At 39.9% G+C, this 12,438-nt stretch overlaps 1 protein-coding gene across 4 annotated transcripts in view; it reads right to left on the bottom strand.

The window, feature by feature from the left end:
- UBE3B (ubiquitin protein ligase E3B) overlaps window positions 1–12,438 on the bottom strand; it is a 389,404-nt gene that overhangs the window by 207,437 nt on the left and 169,529 nt on the right. For all 4 annotated transcript variants that reach the window (XM_085632991.1, XM_085632989.1, XM_085632992.1 and 1 more), the window contains exon 15: window positions 55–226. In XM_085632991.1, the coding sequence (XP_085489117.1) occupies window positions 55–226 (172 nt within the window). The remainder of the gene's footprint in view (window positions 1–54; window positions 227–12,438) is intronic.

Below are 12,438 nucleotides of genomic sequence, written 5' to 3'. Positions count from 1 at the left end.
TGGTTCTGAAACAATCATCAATGAAAGAAATAATCTTTTGTAAAAAATACCTACGTAATGAGGTGTCGGGAACAGTCGCAAAACAGCATCAACATGGCTAAGAGCCTCTGGGATTCCTCTGTGTCATTGCTTAAGCATTCAATGAAAAGCTTTAAGCCACCCTGGGGTCCCAGCTCACAAATAAATGCCCACAATTTTGGCAACAAGTCATCAAGGTGTGTAAGGCCTGGAAACAGGAGAGAAAAAGCAGAGTATTGAGTGTTAGTTGGACCAACTCTGTACTAAAGGAGAAACGAGGCAAAACAGTTTACCAGAAATACGTATGCTTACGTTGAAATAATGTGTAAATTGTGGACAAAAATCCTAGGTAAACCACCTTGACAAACACAATCCACACACACATTTCTCAAGTTCTATGTTTGATTTTACTCGCATTCTTTTCTAGTTTAAACCATTAATGTAATTTAAATAAGGGGCTTTTAAACAAGTTAATGAAAAATGTAATGAAGGCTTTTAGAAGATCAACATAGATATGAAAAAAATTCTTTTTAAGAAATACTAGTGATCATTTTAATTAGCTATTTTAACTTCTTAAAACTCACACACAATGTTTCAAATGTTTAAAATTTAAATCTCAATTTCAATTTTCTTTAAAACATTAAAAGATTGTAACTAATACAAGCTAAGACTAAAAGACTAGAACAAATTTCGCAACGTTTCCTTAACGACTACAACTGTTGAAAATTTCTAAACTTTTGATTGAGTCAAACTTCTTTTATAAATCTTTAAAATAAGCTCAACTAATTTTTATTGTTCGTTATTATACAAACACTCAGAAGATTTGAACTGACTGGACAAATTTAAAAAAAAAAGCAAAAAAAACTACTTCCCCTAAATATTTTAGCAGTATTTCAGTATAAACATAACATAAAGAAACAATTGACCTAAGGCAAGGTCCAAGGCCACACCGACAGGTCACCTCAGGAGGCACTGGGACGCCGGGGTGCAGAGGTGTGTCACTGTGTCGGGTGTCCCATTCACTTTACTGGAGAAAGGTCCAGTTGCAAAGAGGATGCACGCAGGGACTGGGGGACCAGTTCGGGAAAACCCACAGGGGGGTTTGAACCATAAGATGCTCGGGCACATGGGAACACCTTTGGTCCACTTTTCCTCAGGCTGTGGGGCTCAGGTGCAGTGATGTTTTTTGGCATCGGAGCCAGTGCTGGAGTCTCTCGCGATTGGAGGGGGCTTGCATAAAGAGGCAGCAGGGGGCAACTGGACGTCCAGTCTGGGTAAATCCAAGGGTCGGTTTAGCTCCTGTGGGTCTGGGGACTCAATTGGCACCATCACCTCCTTTGGACTCAGGCTGTGAAGCACTGGTGCATAGGTACTTTGAGGCATCTGGTGGCAGTGGTCAAAGACTCACTTCTTTGTCTTTGTTCTGCAGAAAAGGGACAAGCAGGACAGCTAGGCCACTCTCATTGTGGGTCTCACTGACCCTGAAGTCCCTCGACGTGCAGGTCAGTTTTCCTCTGTGTTGGTGTCGGGTCACAACAAACCTTGGTTGCTGCAAGTGGTCAAGTTCCCCAGGTTTTGGTATTGTGCGGCTTTGATCGGTCCTGGCAGGCCCACCCTTGGAGGGAGGACAGATCTGACCTGTAGGAGCACACCTACCTCTTCCTGGGCAGCTGCTGCATATGTAGTCCCCGTAGGCGGCTGGTCGGTGAACCAGGTCTTGTTTCTTTGGTGCCTGCGGCTGCAGGGGAGTAGCTCCTCTACTCCAATGGAGTTTCTTTGGCAATTGGCGAACAACTGGCAGCCCTCTTTTTTTTTTTTTTAGTCTGCATACCGGCAGGAAGTGGTGGTTGCTCCACACTGGTTGAGTACAGCAGGCAAGCTGGCTGAGCCACAAGTAAGTCCAGCTCCTTGGTTATCGGGTCAGCAGTCTTCTTTGCCCACTCCTCATTTTGTGGCCGTCGAAAATCTGAAGTCCTGGTTTCAGGGGGTACCCTAGATGCTCAATTTAGGGGCGTTAAAGGGAGTGAGGGGTAGTAGCAAATGGGCTACTTACACCTGGGATCACTACACCCCCTAGAAGACCACTTCCTTTGGAGAGTAAACATTACCCTGTCCCAGAAATCTTAATTCAACCACACAAAATAGTGGAATTTCTAAATTCATGTTCATATCAGACTTGGTCACCATAGACAAACACCTTGACAAACACAATCCAGCAGGGCAGCACAACACTCCTACTGCATAGCTAATTTTTCAACCTTTCCTGGTGTCAGATGGGCCGAGGGCAGGGGAAGGCATTTCCCTGTCTGGGGAAGCCTTGGGCAGCATATCAAATGCAGCAGAGGCCTTTGAAGCCTCCTGCTTTGATATGCTGATTTACCAGTCTTCCTGGAGGAGGAGGTGGTAACACCTCTCACCAAAGCAGGCATTGTTGCTGACCTCCTGAAAGTGAGGGCTCTCACCCCTGGGGGTCAGAAACTCGTCTGTGGTGGCAGGATGGACAGAACCAATCAGCCAGAACACTAGAGGGCAGGTAGGTTTCAAGGGCTACCCTCTAAGGCACCCTCAGGGTGCATGTATTAATAAATTAAACACTGCAATCAGTGTGGGTTTATTAATAAGAGGTGTTTGATACCAAACACCATAGGGTTCAGTGAAGCTATGATGTAGCTGGGAAACTCGCTTTGACTAGTGCCAAGTACATACTTTCAGATGGCTTCCCTGTTCACTTGTACCGTCAGTAAGTTAACTGGCCAGCACAGGGGCATATCTGCAAATGCAGGTATGTCCTCACATGTAATATAATGCATCCTGCCTTAGTGCTGTACAGCCTGCTGTAGGGGTATCCTACAAATATTACATGTAGTGTTAGGGGACATGGCACAAAAGTGTGTGCTATGTCGTGTTTGCACTTTTGGGAGCACCTTGTCACGCAGCCTACAATGGAAGTCTGTATGAGTTTGGTGCTGGGTCTCTTGGAGCGGTATAAGGTATGCTGCAGCTCTTAGGGACCCTCTTTAGTACCTATGCCCTAGGTAACAGTGGTACCACTGGCTAGGGACTTACAGAGGTGCTAAATGCCTGGTCACTTGGGGAACAAGTGACCAGTTGCCTTGTTTTGTGGAAATAACACTGGCACTGGGGACCTGGTTACCAGGAACGCAGCGCACTATCAAGAAAAAGAAAGAGGCTGTGATAAATCAGTAGAGAGTCTGGCATGAAGGCTGCCTCTAGAAAGTCCAGAGGAGAGACTCCTAAAATATTCAAAGTTTAGAGTAAATAAACAGACTAACATGGACTCTGCTCCCTAGGGGAAGCCAAGAAGGTCTCTAAAATATTCTAAGTACAAGGCTAAAAAACAATCCATTCTAAGGACATGTTTAATAGGAGGCCAAAAAAAGTTCAAAAATATTTTAAATATAGAATGAATGAGAAGCTTAACATAAAATCTGCCTCCAAATAAAGCAAGGGAATGTCCTGACTTGCATTCCAAAAACAACATTTCTTATAGGTTTTCAAAAGTACAGAATCAAGCCCTTTGCATGATGTGAAGTGGCACCATGGGCTGCACTAATAAAGATCCCTTGATATAGGCAATTGTCACTTAGAAGTTACATTACGTAAAACAAGCTCACTCTAGAAACCTTCCCAAAATGACTAGTCAAGTAGGACTTTTAAACAACATACAAGTGTGAGTGACATTGAACTATTAAACAGTAGCTGCTTGAAAATATGAAAGGGGCATAGTTCAACTAGCAAGCGAGATCGAACTTCAGTAGTGAAATATTGTGTGTGTGTTCCTCCGGCAGGCAAGCAGGCTTCCTCTTGTTACAGCACAAAATAAACTGTACTATGAAACAGAGCCCAATTTAAAGGAAACATACATAATAAATAATATGTACACAATGTCAGTGCAACCATGCCTAGGACCAGTAAATTAGTTTTCGGCCTATGTACGCTCCTTAAACGCATGTTTTATTAATGATAAACTCACCCTATACTACCCATCTGAAAGCACCTTTTTAAGGCAACTATAATAAACAACAAAGGTGTTGCTCCATCCCCCATTCCAAATGTCACATAGATCCATGCACACTGGTTGTGTCTGTGGGCAAAGAAATTAATTTGTATTTATTGCCTGTCCCTTCCTGCCTGGGATAGGACCATGTGCATGTTATTTCATCCCTACTCTCTTTGACTTCTCCCATAAATGTGTTGGTCAAACTAGTTATATGCACTATCATGGTCCCTTTTTTATGATCCCTTTTTCCAGGGAGTCTAGTATCTGATATGGCCTCTAGGACCAACAAATGTATATCTCATATCATTTCCACTGTGGTGTCCCCAGCTGCGGTAGCCGCCACCTTCCTCAGGTCTCCTTCAGCCATACTTTCACCTTGGGAGCATCTGCTGACTTCAACATCGTGACTATATTCCACTCAAACTGGACCAGAGTCAGGTCTATACAGTTGGTGAAATATTTAGTAGCATAAAGCCCAGAAGACATAGTGTAGGTTGCAGTTCTACCGGGTTTCTGGTGATCTCCGACAAAAATAGTATACAACTTGTAGAATTTTATAGACAGCAAGGGACTTTTTCTAATTAAATACTAATATCCTTGTTTAACCTATTCCAACTTTTAAAAACTTTTTGTACAGTACGTAATGAGAGTTAAATAATTTTTGCTTTTTCCACTTTCTTTAAAAAAACAATACAAAATGTGTGTGTTTAATATTGTCCAATACTTTGTAACATAAAGCAAACTACACAAAACAAAACAATCCTGATGATAAATAAGTATATAAAATGTTTTCATTGTTCAAAGCAGAACAATTTACACGTGAAGTAACAAAAACTAACCTCTGCGCAATCTGAATGATGCTAGAGAATCAGTTTAGGCTAATTTTGACTGTGTAATATTTACTCTATCATGTTTTCTCTTTCAAATTATAGTGCGCAAACTGGTTTTAATATTTACTTTTCTTTAATTTATAAGAATCATAAGACTGATATTTTAATGCTGCAACATTTCAAAACCTGTACCTATTTAGTGGGCAAGACTAGTGGTTTGACTGGGGGCCTAACAGTAGCGACCCACAAAGGTATAACAATAAATTATGATAGCACACAATTGCTGACATCAGTCCTCTGAGATGGAAGGCTTGCCCAAGACCTCAGTCTTATCTGCCTACAACAATTATATCTTCGAATATATATTTCTATATAGTATACCTACACCACTGAGAAATACAACTGCATGCATGTTGTGGATCTGTCTGTCTAGAAAGTATACAAGTACAGCCTGGACCTATTAAACTACCCTCACAGTAAATCAGAAATACAGAATACATATTCCTGGTGGATGAACATTAGGTTATCTATAGCCACCCAGGTAAACTCGAAATTCCTTTGAAAACACATTCAATCAATGAATGAGTAATGCAGCTTCCACTGCTTTCAATCTAGAGTGCACTCACCTCCCTCATGCAACATAGTACAGCCACATCGCAATTGTCTGCTTTTTGCTGGCAAAGAAAAATACCTTCGCTTCATTCCTATTGATGATCACTTTTCAGTTTCTCTGTGTACCTGCTTCTCTCTCAATAAATTACAGCTATTACAATTTCGTAACTTGAGAAGGTTTAAGCAACTGGTGGTCTCCTGTATGATGTGTGAAAATTCTGTTATGCAATACAGGTACAGGAGACGGAAGCATCTGAATCTGTTCTGTCTACTACCAGCAGGAGGAGATAAGCGATAATGGGGTTGCTCTTTGTACCAACCACAGGCTGCAGAAAAGAACTGCTGATCTTCATCACAGGACTCGGTTCTATCTAGCTATGGCCAGTCTACTCTTTCGCATTTGGCTCCCTGTAACCAGGTTGCTTGCTGGAATGCCTCTGCAAGTAGAACTCTGAAGTGCACCTGAACCTCTCATGAAAACATATGTCATGTACTGGTGGTTTTCCCTTCTTCCAAGTGACACAACACTACCTCAGTCTGCTGGAGTAACAAAGGGAACGATCTTCTTCTCTTGATCTATCTGGTACTTCTGTTTGACCCCCTTATCACACTTAGGACAACTACACACCTCCCTTGTCTCCTGCTGCATCACATTAGCACCACTTAGTCCTGAAGGTTTTTTACAGAACTAGGTCTTATCTATAGAACCATCCAACTTAGCATATCATCACTAGCTCAACACTTCGCTTGGGTGTTTTCATTTTTTGGAAGCTCTTAGATTCTTTAATATCCCCCAAATACACCGCCCCCCACCCCGATTTGAACGTTGCACCTACATCCTGCTGCTTGACTTCAGCCTTGCTTTGAGGTTTCTGGTCCCACCACAATATGGGCCACAAATTTGCTTTCTGTTCTAGGTTAGTTCAGTACAGAACAGCAAAGCACAGAGACTCCAATCAGCACTATTCAGCAGAAGCTGCCTGCAGTCTTACTCACTGGAAGACTCTCAGCTAACACCACAGTGGGTCTGAGGGCAGTTTCTATTTGTTGGGAAGTGACCCATGGCTAAGGGGCACGGATAGGGGCTACCACAATCTCACAGAAGTAATATTGTTCCTTTTTCCTACATTATCACAATGAAACACCGCTTCCTAACCTCATCACCAGCGTTGTAAACCAAAGGTGCTTGTCATTCTTGAAACCAAGGAAGTATTGCCTTCCTAGCTAAGCTTCCAAGACTTAACTGTCTGCAGCAATAAGATCAATAATGTGAAATATTTGCCGGATTTCATGGAGATAATGTCATTAACATATAAATTATGCCTTATAACACTACAGCAAAACCAGAATAAAATAAAATGATTGAACATTATATATGTTCCATACAGAGTGCAGCTCTCCGTTTGTATAATCTTCATAGTGGACAGTGACAAGGAGCATTCTGATCTCGGTTGATGAACATCAGACTGTACCAAGCCAATGTATGGTGAATGATGTTTTTTTAAAAATTCTGTTCAGAGTCTCTGTAAAGACAAGGTTGCAAACAGATGGTATTAACATATTCTGATTTTCTCCTTTAGTCCTGCTAAACTGAAAATGAAAAATAAACTTCCTATGTACCTGCTCACATCTCATGCTATTTTGGTACATTCCAAACTGTTGACCTGTGAAGCACACAAAACGTAAACCAGTGCCTAAAAATAATTATAACAGTTCTATCATTTTCCCAAGCATTTTTATAGCCCTTGCTGTGGAAAAAACATAGAGATTTACAAAGAGAAAAAAAGGGGTGTTAAGGTACAACACATATAGCAACAAGATCAAAATAAATATAAGACCAAGGAAAAAACAACCTCCACACAAAGTGAATTCTGCAAATAAAATCGAGAAATATTTCTAAACAGAATGTAATATGTTGGTTCTCACTGCTTATTTTTAAACTCCCTCCCCCCCTCATTCCACTACCCCCATTCTGAACTGCTGCTGTCTTGGAAAGATGTGTTTGGCTCCAGAAATCGCTCCTTGCCATCCACCTTGCACTGCTGCTTTGGGGGAACTGGCAGAGATGACCGCTAACGTAGCACCATGACCACAATTAAGAACAGTACACTTAGTCAAATATGAGAGGGGGTGCCCAAGCATATTATATGTCATGCTGGTGCAAGACACATAGGGAACACTGCACTTGCTTGAACATCCATGAGTGTAGAGACAATTACACCTTTTAGGAAAAAGGTGAAACATCAGTCAACAGAAACATGGCATCCTTGTGGGCAAAAACACATTTTAAAAAGGAATTCTTCTGTGGTGCTTGTTGTACCAACACAGAATTACAGAAATAAAGCATGCACTGGCAAAATCAATAGGTCTCACTTTTAAAATGTGAGTGTCAAGTTTTGGCTTTGCCAATGCTAGTTTCCTTTGGAATTCCAGTAAAGTTAAATTTACTGTTCCAGGATGTCAGACAGCTATTTTAGAACACAAAGGTACATTTACAAACGTATGTGTGTGAGCACATAAACAAAAAAAGTGACCAGCCCAGTTGCATTATGCGGCTCCCGGGCAAGCACAAAAATAAAAAAGAATTACAAAAATTTAAATAATAAAGTGGAGGAATCAGGGAGAAATGGCAAGTAGGACACCAAGCAGCCTGAAACTAATATGAAGCTGCAGAGCCCTTGTAAAAGCAATTATTTAAAAAAGTAGTTCCTAAGTTTAGATGGAGAGCAGCTCCAACTTAAAGCACAACACCAGCGATACTCTGAATCTGCTCACCTCAAATGCCTGTTTTTCTAGCAAAGGTTTTAGGCATAGGGTTAGCACAGTGCCATCCATTTAAAGCTAGAAAGAGACAAAGTCTTTTACTATTTTTAAAGCAAAGTCTCTAAGCATAAGGTTAGCTGGAGCCATCCATGTCAAGCTGGAAAATAACAAACGCCTTTTACCACTCCAGGCACAGTATTACAGGTTTGGATTGGTAAAATACCACCCAAGCCAACCTGAAATGAATAAAAGCAACCTCTAACACGTGTTTCACTCTTGTTATGAGCTCTTCAGAGAGGTATGGCTTTGTCCAGACACAAGTGAGCACCCAGTATAAGTCAGAACAATACCCTTTTAGGCTTGGAGTGCTGCATAAATTAAGCAAACAAAAAATGAAAGCAAGGAACTCTTGGTAGTTCCCAAGTTTAGGTGGCACGCAACTCCTATATAAAGCACCCGACAACACCAGCGACATTCTGAATCTGCTCATCTCAAATGTATGTTTTTTAAAAAAGGTAATGAAGGGATGGCAATGGCGCAAGGGACTGGGGATGTGAGCAGAAAAGGAGAGAGCCATGCACCCCCTCACCCCTTCCCCCCGCCCACCCCGGAAGTGCTAACAGAAAAATTAGAAAAGGGTTCCCGGATGTCAGCACCGGAAGGATAAAACTAATCTAATGTAAACAAGCTGTGCTCCAGGGAAAGGAGAAACACAACATTAGTGAGTAAAGCCATGAAATCAGAAACATTTTACTGGGATAGACAATAAAGTCAGCTATTTTCAGTGTTTGTTTTATTTTAAATCTCTAGTGGTGATTGTGAAAACAGATTTTCTTTTTTTAAGTAAATGTCTTTGTTGAAGGGTATTCTGTAATGTTTTTCAAGAAAGCAAGCCCCACACAGCAATTAATTTTACTTCGTTAAATCTGCTTGGATGCCATGCTACCAAAGACGGATATTGTCCATTTTCTTAATCTTATAAAAATCCTGCTGAGTTCCCAATGCAGTGGCAAGCTGCAGAGAGTTGTTCTGTTTGCAAATGGAATCAGCACACCCAGTCCTCTTCCTTAGGGCTGCTTGTGGGGGAGGAGCAGAAGGAGGGGAGTAGGAGCAACTGTCAACTGCACTGGTACCATGTTAGCAATAATGCAGCTAGAAAAAGCTCCCCAGCCCTTGGTTCAAGTCATCATGGATCAACCCCCTGCTGAAGAAACCGTCCGTTGACCCGAAGCACTCAAAAACTTCAGTCCCGCCTCCCTTCTCCTCTTCCCAGCCAAGGTCAATTTCTCATTTAGTACACACCCCGATAAATACCATGATCATAAAATTGAAAAGTGTAATAAATACAAATGCTTATCTTCTATAGTTTGACGAAGATAACAGTAAGCATAATCTAACAACTGCATGAGTCTACTAATAGAAGAGTTAGTTTGCATAGTAAAACGCTATTTTACAGCCTCACTAATCATCCTTTAGCTTCTCTAAAAGTTGGCAGTAAATAATTCTTAGGGAGGTCAAGTAACTATGGGCAAAGGCAGAAAATATGACCAATAATTTCAACTTTGTAGCCACACAATATACATCCCTTAATGCCAGTTAAACAGGTGTTCCATGGTCCTTTCAACTGAAGCAATGGGAAATACAGGAATCTAAAACGCAAGTATTTTCTTTTTACTGCGGCTTCCAGGTAAGAATTGATGTATGGTTGTTTTAATGTAAAGTAACAGTCAAATATCAATTTGGTAGGTTTATTCCTCAAAACTGATGATAAATCTTCATCGTGGCTGTTACTGAACTTGACCAATTCTTACGCAAGTTCCTAGTCATCTCAGCAACATCTGCCAGTAGTGGTAGTTTTATTACTTTGATCACTTTATTTGGCGTTGAGAAGTCCAGCCCCATTTTCTTAAAGTGTATGGATGTTAACTCTTCCAGTATTAAACACTTTAATGTAATTTTACTTGCAGTACTGCAATCATGGATATAATTAATTTGTGCAGTAATATGATGGACAAATAATGATTTAAAATGTAATTTGAAGTATAATTTAGAGCGAAGTGTAGTTGCACATTGGTCAAGCAGAGATCTGAGGTTTTGAAAACCTAATATGTACAAATCCAATATTATCTCATCACTATAGACGGATGACAAATGGAGAAGTGAGTAAATAATTGTTATGTTTAAACTTTATAGAATGCCCTATCGCTCTTCCTCTGAATGTTTTGGCAAACCTTTCAGTGATTATATCAGCTTATTGCTTCTTTGTAACGATATGCGGAGACCAAGTTAGCATTTTATCAATAATTATTCCTAAATACTCATAACTATTTACTGTTTCAATTGGTACTTTGCCAACAGCCCATGTTCTTTGCTTACATTGATTCCCAAAGCACATTACTTTAGGTTTTGAACAATTTACTGTAAGGCCATTTGTTAGGTTGTATTTGTGTAATCACAATAATTGATATTGCCTGCCTTTATATGTCATTCAAAATATTACCAAGTCATTTGCATACGCCTGATGGGTGATTGGTTTTCTTCCCCAGTTTCAGCGGAAGACCTTCCGTTGAGTTATAGTACTTGGCCATATCTGAGATATACAGGGAAAACAAAAGAGGTGCCAGAATGCAGCCCTGTTTTTTTTTACAATTCTAAGCTGGCATAGTCCATGATAAAGACTTGATTATATAGATTGATTTGCAGCATGGTCTCTTGAAGTAACGAAGTTATGAAATAGAAGAGTGAATGATCAATTCCCCAGGACCACAGTTGGTTCAACAAGCAATTCTGATTTAATTTCTCAAATGTTGTTCTATTATATCTATAGCAGATGTGTAATGTAAGGTGCGTCAGTTGCCTTCTGGGCTAATAATGTCAAGCTGTAATGTTATCCATTGTCGAACAGCCTGCTTGGAAGCCAGTTTGATTTAAAGTTATTAATTCTTTTAATTTGCCCATGTTTCAATCTTGCACAATAAATAATTTGTGAAGATCTTACCATCACACTCCAGAAGTGCAATAAGTCTATTTTTGGGTCATTTTCTGCTCCTTTTTTATGCACTGGATAAATAATCGAACCTCTCCACGATGGAGGTATAATACTGGAAGACAGAACTTTTAAAAATAACTGATACAAACAAGAACTTCAAAGTGAAGGATCATGTTTCAAAATGTCAATTGGCAAGTTAATCGGGAAGGGTGCCCAGGAATATCAGCACTGCATAATGAAGAAATCAATTTCTTCTCGAGTTAAGTTAATGATGTACTTAATCTGTATGCTTTTATGACAATCGTCGAATAAAGCTTTCTTGACTTGATGTACTTAAGTGTGATACACTTTCATCTAATAAAGTAGTGTCACTTGAATAAAGCTCTTGAACCTGAGCTTCCCATTTCCCAAAAGAGATGTAATAGTCATTTGGTACTTAAAGTATGCCTGAACTATTATCAGTCAGGTGTCAGAATCTTTTCAATTGTTCTTGAATTAATGGCATCAGTAAGTTTCATCAATGCTTTCTCTTGTTGGTTGCACTTTGTTTCTATCACTGTTTGTTTATACTGTTGTTTGGCACTTATAATTGACATTTCACATTCAAATTAGGATGGATTTCTCAAAACTTTGTGATGGTTTTGCTTGACTCTTAATTGCCCCATATCCGGGTTTAGCTGTTGGATAGCTAAATTACCTAGCTTTATAATTATGAAGCGTATTGACCAAAATTAAAGTTAAAAGTTCATCCAGTTGACATTCCCAATCCGCAAGCCTGTTGGCTTTTTTTGTTAAGTGCTTTTTCTAAGTTCTAGACTTTTAATGATGAATTCTTGCTTACTCAGCAGAATTAATTTATGGGTCAGATCTCCTTCCCATCTAAAACTCAATTCGTTTTTTGTTAAGTTGTAACTAATGGGATCCTGACTTAGGATATATTATTGTCCTTAATTTCTTATGTTAATTGACCGTTTACACCTCAAGAACAATAATATCTCAAGGGTCTAGATCATCCCTTCTGGCCCAAATTTTAGAAGTGACGTTTTCTGCTATACAAATTTTTCGTGTGATATTACAGTGTACACGATTGGACTGTATCACCTGTACACTTTTCAAGACGCTGAAGCTAATGTCATGGAGTTTTGAGAAATGACCAAGTAACTTTAATATATTTTGTCGGTTTAAAATATGTTTTCCCTCAGCTT

The sequence above is a fragment of the Triturus cristatus genome, chromosome 11, assembly GCF_964204655.1.
Source record: "Triturus cristatus chromosome 11, aTriCri1.1, whole genome shotgun sequence".
Lineage (NCBI taxonomy): Eukaryota > Metazoa > Chordata > Amphibia > Caudata > Salamandridae > Triturus > Triturus cristatus.
This window is presented reverse-complemented; position numbering and strand designations above follow the sequence as displayed.